Raw genomic sequence first — 9281 nt, forward strand, 5'->3', positions numbered from 1 at the left:
ACCTCTCCATGTCAGTGCCAGGAATGACATAAGCTGGAACTGAAGACTAAGGCAGATTCCCAGGACTCTGTTTTTGGGCTTTGTACCAGCTGTCTGTGCTGTGGTATGCGGTAACCAGGTGGCTGTTGTCCGACCTCCTCAGAGCACCAGGTGGCTGTTGCCCGACCCTCCTTGGAGCACTTCATTTCTTTTCCAGCTTAACTGTCTGCATCGTTGCTCCTTCCAGCTAAGGGTGTTCTCTCAGCTGTCACCATGGCAGGGTTTAGATTATTAGAGATGTCAACACATGAGGACTCGTGAAGGTGGCAGTCCCCCGGGGCGGGGGGAGTGGGCACTGCATGCTCTTCCCACAGGCTGAGCACCATGATGGTGGGGACTCTGCTGCTGGAATAGCAGCGTGGAAGGGCTGACTCATTCTCTACTGCGTGGGACAGCCATATACCATATGGAAGAATCCTGCTGAACAGGTGGCCCTTGTCCCGCAATTGCCTGCTATTTATTGTAGTAAATTAAAAAAATGGCTAAAATGTTCATTATTAATGCCTAAAATCATGACGGCAGTTATTATTAACCCAATACCATATCAACAAAAGACACAGATACCTGTTGTATTTAAATAAGCCTGGTTTCACCTGGGACTGGGCAGTTATTACCCCCTAATCGACCCTGTTACTTCCCAGCCCCACATCCCATGCCATTTGCTTTCATCATTGTTATCTGGGCTCCTTCCCATCCAGTATTCTCATAAATACTTGCATGTGCCTTCGATCTGGGCTTCTCTCCATGCCTTTCCTCCTCCCGTTCCCCGGGTTCTTAACCTATCCTTTAGTGACTCCTCTTTCGCCCCCACCTCCAAGCCCATATACCCTAGCTCTGCCTCTCTCTCTCTCTCTCTCTTTCTCTCTCTCTCTCTCTCTCTTGCCCTGCCTAGGTGCGCAGACCTTTTATTTAGCCAATCAGGGATAACCCTGGAGGCAAGGTGACACAGCAACATTTGGGCTACATAATAGTTTGGTCTAAAGAGGCTGCAAGCAGATCTCGGGGAGCTATAGACAGTTGTGAACTGTCATGTGGGTGTGGGAATCGAACCTGAGTCCTCTGAAAAAAGTAGCAATTGTTCTTAACCACTAAAAGATCTCTCCATCCCCAGAGTGGATCTTTTTAATAGTAAATATATGTACACTTGGCCTGAGATAGATAGTTTCAGTGGCTTTTTCTTGCCTTATGCAGTGTGCTGCGGTTTCTGTTAGAACAAGGATTCCATGAAGGTTTGAGCAAGCATGTTAAAGTAACCTATCTAGAAAGATATACTTAACTGAGTACTGTGGCATTTGACTGAAAGCACTTGCCAGGTAGAAGAAGGATGTCAGAAGACTAAGGCAAGCCTCAGATACATAGTGAGTTTGAGGCCAGCCCGGGCTACATGAGACTCTGTCTCACAAAGAAAAATAAAAGAAAACAGAAAAGAATTATTAATCATGTTGTCTCTCTTTCTTTCCCCAAAATTTACATGTCATGAAATATCTCATATATCCTATTAAAATTGAATTCGGATGGAAGTTAAATATAACCTAATCCACTCTAATCATACTTTCTTTGTTCTTGTGTTTAGTATTTATATCTCAGTCACATCGGCTGGCAATACAGCACTAGCTATATTGACTGGCAGAAGGATCATTAGCAGACCTTTAAAAATTAACCGCCTTCTCTGGTAAACTGAGATGTTTCTCTGCGTGTGCAAAAGTTGTTTGCAGCCCATGAAGGCAATTGCCAATCATTGCCCAAAGTAGATCTGGCCAGGGAGTCAGAGATAGAGCTGGAAAGCGCATGGCCTGTTCATAGTCCCATAGTGACACTTATGAGGATGCTGTTTGTATTGATGGACTTGTATGTCTTAGCCGTGGCTGTACCTGGGAACTGTCCAAAGAGCTTAACCCACATTCCTCCCAGGAAGATTTTGATTTAGTTGGTGTGGTGTGATACCAAAGCAGCGGATTTTAAAACTTTTGCAGGTTAGTACTGAGGAGATGGTTCAGCTGATAACACGTTTACTGTGCAAGCACAAGGACCTTAGTTCAAATCCCCCAGTACCCATGTAAAAGGCCAGGTATGCTAGTGCATGCCTGTAATCCTGGTAGTGAGGAGACACGGCCAGGAGGATCCCTGGAGCTTGCTGGCCAGCTAGTCCTGCCAAACCCATGAGCCCCAAGTTCAGAGACTCCATCTTAATCAATGAAATAAAGAATCATGGAGGAAGGTACTTAACATTGACCTCTCATCTCCACGTGCACAGGCGTGTGAATGCACATGTACCTCATGTACACATGAACATGTACACATGTAAAACACACACACACACACACACACACACACACCTCTAGATTTTCACTGCTGTGGTTGAGAACCACTATTCCATCCAGCTGACAGTATACCGGGTACAATAAAGCAAAATAGGGACCTTAAAAATAATATTTTTAAAATTCTGTTATTTGAGGTTTTGATTATTTAAAATTTTAAGTAACATGAAATGAGGATGCGAGAGGTTCGGGTTTTTTTTTTTTTTTTTTTTTCTTCCTTTCTTACACTAGAAGGTGGCTGTTGTTAGAATAGTTGATATGGGAGCTGGAAGATGGCTCAGCGAGCAGGGAATTTGCTGTGGAGGCCTGCAGGCCAGAGTTTGAATCCCCAAACTCCACACAAAGAGCTGATCATAAGTGCCTTGTGCCTATAGAGTCAGCGCTGAGGGCTGGACAGATGGACAGGAGGTCACTGGGCAATAAGATACCCTGTCTCAAGGCGGTAAAGTGGGGAACACTAGAATAAGATACCCGAAGTCCTCGTCTGGCCTCCTCACATAGCTGTATGCACACATCATAGCGTGCCCCCACCACACAGGGCTCAGAGTTTGTGTACCTGTGTCCATCCATATGAGCGTGCACCATAGTAAGTAACGTATGGTTGGAATCCTTCTTCTTAGCTCAGAAGAATCTGCTTTCAGCTTTCCCAGTGTATGATTTTGCTTTCCTCTGTTTGCAGCTATGGGAGACATCCATTTAAGAACAACTGTTTACATGCGACACATCGAAACTGTTTACTTTTATAGACACCCTGCCACCCACAGTCACTGCAAGACTTATCTGCTCTTCTGACGACTGAAGACCCTCTGAGACCCCAGAGGAGAGGAAGCCAGGGGTTGTACCTGGATTGCTGTTCTCTTTCTGTCATTGGCTTAAGGTTTAACCAAATGGTGAAAAGAACTACTGGAGTGTTACACTACAACATGGGACCCTTTATGGTCTGGTATCGGTATGCTCATGGATAATCTGCATGACAGATATATGTAGAATATCAATAAAATTAACTCACATGACCCAGATTAGCAGGTTTCCCTGAGGGACAGAAGTGGATTCAGAACTGGGCATTCTGAAACACATCCTCATTGCAAACAGCAATGCCATATGCATGAAGCTTCTGTTTATTGTTTTCCATATGCAAGGAAACAACATCCCATAATAGAAACTAGCATGCTGGGCTAAGGCATATAGGATTTCTCTGCAGGACTGCCGGGCTGTAAAGCTTCGAGAGGCCAATATCCCATGTGCTATCTTTAAACATGTATTTTTATTTTTATTTTTTACTTTTCATATTTATATTAGCATACAAGGACAACTGTACATATGTAAACATTTTTAAAACTTAAAAGGTAACTGTTACACATAAGTGTATTTTGCCAAATGCCTAAAAACAGTCAGTCACAATTCTGTCATTGTCCTCCATCCTGCAGTCTTCAGAGTGTAAGTGGGTGATGTGCTGCAGTGGTCAGTGCTGTAAAAGGAGCTCTCCATAACTGGTGTTTGTCTAAAACGGGTGATTTCCCTTCAGAGTGCGTACAGAGGAGGTGTTACTGAGTGAGGGACCAGACTGCTCAAACCTCTGGCCTCTGCATCGTGCTGATGGTGGACTCCAGATGGGCAGTAGCCGTGTAGCTTCAGGCCACCCTGGAGCTGACAGGCTCTCTGGGAATCTGCCAACGCGTGTCCTCCACATCCGAGACACATGGTGCCTGCCACAGTGGCTGTCCCCAGGACCAGGGCATGTCAGCTCCTCTCACTCCAGAAAGTGTCTTGCCGCGGTTGACCAGATGCACCAAAGACATGGACCACAGCGTGGGTAGCTCCCGCCCAGGCAAAGCCTGGTCTGAGGTCTGGGTCCCTTGACAAAATCCTTTCAGCTATTATCTCTGAGGGGAATGACCTGTGTTCACAACATTAACACATTTTCATCACTGGGATGTAAGTCCCAGCAGGTCATTCTGGCTGAGTTTGAACAAGGTGGCGGATGGAAGCCTCAACAGGGCACACAAGATTAAATAAAGCCTGTGGCTACGTGGATGCAGTGACATTTTCCACTGAAGAAAAGAGTTTTGAGCCCTATAAATTTTGATCCACTAAGAAATTAGTGTTCTATATGAAATCTTGTCACTTAAAATGAAAAATTAACAGCTGTTTTAATGCAATGTTATCATTCCAAAAGAAAGCCACTCTAGTGAGATCCAGAATCAGTACGGTCAGTTGTATGGCCTGCTGTGAAATACATTTCTGATTTCCCCCTTTTCCTTGATGTTTCATGTGAGGGATGGAGTCATCAGACAGAAACTGGGAAATCTACTCTACGTTTGATTTTGTCCAGAAGTGTCCAGGGACACAGTTTGTTTTATCTCCGTGTAGAATTGTCTTAGATGCCCAGACTGAAGGTGGCAGCATACTCAGTTCCTGTCTCTTGCAATGGTCCACTTCCTCGGAAACAGCCGGAAGGTGTTAGGAAGCCAGTTTAATCACACAGAATTATACAGTGAAAAACAGCCTGACAGGAAAGGATATAGCTTTCTGATGGCTCAGTAAAACGGTCTCAGACAAAGGCGTGGGTGTTAAACAGTCTCCACCAGCTTAAGGAAAGGACAGAAGGGCAGACTGGTGGCAGATGAAAAGATGTAGAAAATGAAGTGACTTTTGAACAAGATCACTTTAAGTGTGCACTGAATGTTTGCTGGTATTGAGTGTATAAAAGGCTAATATAATATAAGGTTTATTTTGACTACGAAGAAGTTTATAGCTTTGAAGGGAAGGTGCCTCCTGTAAATGTACTTTGTAGTTATAGTTATGTACATAAGCCCTTGCTTGAAAGAATTCACACATGGCTAGCTAGTGAGCTCATTATCTGTCTACCTACCAGTCTTTCCTCACCTTCTCAATTATTTTTACCTGGAGTCATTGTATTGAAAATCATTATCACGTGCCTTTTGGGAGAATCGGTTGCTCTGGTTTGTAATCATCTTCCTATGAAACTGGATGAAAAGATTTTGCTTCACATGCAGAGTGATTTTAGAAAAATAATAGGTTTAATGTTCTAGTCTAGGTATCTATCTCCCATGTTTCAGCATTCTTAGAATTGTTTTTGGAATTAACAAACTTTTCATCTTGATGGATAGCTTCAAGAAGTATGTATCGGAGGATTTAAAATTGGTGTTGTAGAATCATCTATGTTTGATTTCATTCTTTCAGGTAGACAGAATAGACTCATGGAATCAAGTCCAAGCACACTGGTTATACCTTTTTTTAAATGTCTATTTTGAAGAGGAACTTTGAAGCTCCATAGTAGTTTGACTCATGCAACTAATATTCATACTTCCCAGTCTGCTGTGGGGGCATTACTATACAGACAGAGAAGGGCAGTAATGTGTTCATTCAGTGCCATTTCTCTTTCTAATAATGGCATCAGTGGGGCTGCAGATAGCCCAGATGTGTGCGATGTTCCACTCAGCAGGTCATTTCCATTCCCGAGAGAAGTAACGTTCAGTCTTCCCACTCTGTGACCAGGGAGGCCTGCAGTAACAAAATCCTTAAGGAATGGACTGGCCAGGCTTACTCTCCCCAGCCACTTTCCTTAGATGGGAAATCCTCCTCCAGAGTCAGCAAGATAGAAAATACCTGCCAGTCTGCAGGGGCTGGATTTGAAGAACAAAGACCGAACGCCCCAGCCCCTCACTTAGATGCTAACTGAGGAGTTGCCCATCTTTAGAGTTACTCTACAAAAGCATTGCCTGGGATAGAAAACAAGGGCTTGAGATGCCTTCTTTGCAGGTAGAAGGGGGCGCTTATTTTCATGATGCGGTTTCTTTTCCTTCTTGTTTCATCACAGGGATTTAAAGTAGCGTTTGCACAGGTCAGTCCAATGTCGACTTATAGATGAAAGATTGATGGCATGTCTAAAATAAACCACCCTGAAGATAAAATTGTTCTCCACCCTCCCGGGGGTGGGAGGTAGGGCCGCTCTGTGTGCCAGGACAGTTCCACGTGCCTTTCTTCTGTTGCATATCTGCATGACTTCATCCTGTCCATTTGCCCTAGACCTTCTGTAGCTACGTTACCTGTTGCGATTTTCAGATGTTGTTCTTTTTATTGTTGTTGTTGTTGTTAGCTTTGAGCCAGGGAGAGTGTGATAGTTCCACTCGCTTCTTTTAGAATATCAGAGTCCAGTTGGTTCATTCCTTCATTTTACTCTGTCACTTTTCTATTGTCGTACTGGTTTACAGTACTTTAGACATGCCCTTGTATTTCAGTACAATAAGTCCTTATCTAAAGGTAAGATTATTTCTATCTTACTTAAATGTAAAGGAAGAGAAGGCTGTTTGGCAGGTTGCAGTATATGAAGAGGGGAACAGAGTTTGGAACTGATGGGAAGGAGAAGCAAGACACCCGTCCACTCAGCCAGCCACACGGGGCACCACTGGCTGCTGCTGCTGGATGCCATGCGTGGAGCATTCTCTAATGGTCTGGCCAGTGGCAAGCTGGCTTGAGCTCTAAGACAATTGGACTCCCGTCAGCAGCACATTTTTCACTATTTATGTTCCTAATTGTATATTTTTTAAAAACTTTTTTTCTTCTATAACTGCCTCCTGCTTTCCCCCCTGAAATATAAAGCCAAGATGAATTTTTCTTTCTCATTCTAGTAGCTTTGTATAAAAAGCTGACATTTCTGTGGAAGAGGGCTTAATTTAGGGCTTGAATACTTATTTTTCTCCTGTTAAGACGACTCTGATTTCAGAGGCAGGGTCTTTTTTTTTTTTTTCTGGGCACCAGAGAGCTAGGGATTGGGGTGAACAGCTTCTCCTTTGATGTACTGTAAAGAATTCAGTTGACATTTGTGAGAATTGGCCGAGGCGGCAGCCCATCTGGCTGTGTGGGAGCAGCGTGTTGCTCAAGTGTCCCGGCTGGTCGCGGTTGGCGCTTGCTTACAGCAATAGGCTCTGTGGGCCAGGCACTTTCAGTTCTAAGAGGTTTCCTACCACTCCTGTAGGCACAAAACAAAATTGCCCCAGACTTGGAGAGCAGAAGGTAGTATTTCCATTCCCGTTTTAGTTATGGTTTTGGCAGTCCTTCAACTCTAGGACCTCCTAGAGTCAGTAAGCAGAAAATCAAAACGTAAAGACCATCGTCAGTTGCACCTCTGCCCTTCATATCCTTGGCCTTAGATCCTAACGGATTTGATGGCTATGTTTAAAACCTTCCTTCTTCCCCAGCATCTGCAGTGCTCTTCTTCTCAATTAGAAACACCCCCTATCATACAGGCCAGGGCCTTTTTTTTACCTTAAAATAAAAATTGGAAAGACCATAGGCGTAGGGTGGGAGAGGTTATCTTTCATTTCCTTTTGACGTGCTGGTCTGATTGTGCACCTTGCAAAGTCATGATGGGTCTCAGGGTATAAATCTCAGGAAGGGAATAAGCGGCCGAGAGTTTTGAGAGATCCTGGGCCATTTAGTCCCAGCATAGGAGCACAGTGGACATCCACATGAAGCACACAGAGGAGCTCAAGACAGTCATGGGTATGGAGGAGAGTCCTGGTGCCAGGGCAGAGCTACGTGCTTTGCAGCTCTCTGCAACGTTACCTTTTGGAGTAGTTTACTGTCCAGTGGTGTGTCCCTTGCATTGTTCATAGACCTCATCATACCGGGAGGGTCTGCAGAAGCAGCCGGCGTGTTGATCGCAGGCAGCTCCTGGAATCAAATCCAAGTAAAAGGGCATCCTGCGAGATGAAGCGACCTTGTCAGCGTACACAAGGGCGTCAGTTTCTGCATTTGTGAACAAAGGCTGGTCTCCCCTAAATGGATGAAGGCGTGCGTATATGCTCTCTGCATTCAATTTGCGACATTTTGGTACATGATCTATTTTGATGGTTGAGTTTTAAAATATTGCAAATGTCCCAAATCTTTAAATATAGCGGTGCTAAGTTTTATCAGATAACACAGCACAGAAAGTGCTGAAATGAATTCAGACACTTAGGAGTAACACAAGGGTTCCTGGTAAATTACACCTGTGTATCACTGCCTGATTTGAAAACCCCACTTTTCCTTTCTAATCCAGCACAATATCAAACTGTGATTCTCTAACTCTATGACTCGCCTTTTTAATGGCTACAGATAACCCAACACCTTTTTTTAATTATTATTAATAGAAAACTTTTTTTTTTCTTTAACACTAACTGCAAAGTGCTTAGCAAAACGTTCCTTCTGGATCACAGAGCATTCTTCTTCTCCCGTCTCTAACTTGCTGGGAGACTTGCCCCTCCAGACTAGCATTTCCAAAAGACAGTTTCCAGAAACCAAAGCAGTCCACATGTTAGTTGGCATTAGGTCTCTGCCAGTGTTTCCCACGTTCATGGCCTCCGGAGGGCGAGGCCCACCTGCAGATGACAGAAGCCACCCCCCCCTCTCGGGGACGTGTTAATAGGATCAGTGTGGTTCATTTTGGGTAACTGGGTACTCGTGTGTATATACATAGATTTGCATCATTCAAACCTCCCCCCTCTGGTACTCCGCACGCAGGTTCTTAGGCTATTTCCAAACTCACTGGGTTTTGGCAAAACACCAACAGAAATGGAATGATGATTGCTTTCCTGAGCAAGCGCGATTTGTTTTATGGCCGTTCAAGTTATAAAATTGTTCTCACATTGTAGGTAAATCTTGCTGTTTTTAAAAGGTCACTGTAACTCGAGATTTAAATTTCTGGCACAATTTTATTAGTGTTCACTTCTGAAGCTAATAAGACTACAGAGTTTTCTATGTTACTCTCATTGTAACATCGATAAAGTGACTTTCAATAAAAGATTTATGTTATTTTGATGCAGAGCTCGCTTTTTTTTTTTTTCTTCCTACCTGGACAGTGTCTCTGAGAAGCTGTCAGAAGATTTTGTTCTCACGGTCCCTAAGAGATAAGAGAAAAAC

General features: G+C 43.9%; 1 protein-coding gene across 20 annotated transcripts in view; it reads left to right on the forward strand.

The window, feature by feature from the left end:
• Positions 1–9183, forward strand: part of Adam22 (ADAM metallopeptidase domain 22) — a 229000-nt gene extending 219817 nt beyond the window's left edge. For all 20 annotated transcript variants that reach the window (XM_060373788.1, XM_060373789.1, XM_060373791.1 and 17 more), the window contains one exon: positions 3037–9183. In XM_060373788.1, the coding sequence (XP_060229771.1) occupies positions 3037–3057 (21 nt within the window). In that variant the 3' untranslated portion in view covers positions 3058–9183. The remainder of the gene's footprint in view (positions 1–3036) is intronic.
• The last annotated feature ends 98 nt before the right edge of the window (positions 9184–9281 follow it).

The sequence above is a fragment of the Meriones unguiculatus genome, chromosome 21 (genome assembly GCF_030254825.1).
Source record: "Meriones unguiculatus strain TT.TT164.6M chromosome 21, Bangor_MerUng_6.1, whole genome shotgun sequence".
NCBI lineage: Eukaryota > Metazoa > Chordata > Mammalia > Rodentia > Muridae > Meriones > Meriones unguiculatus.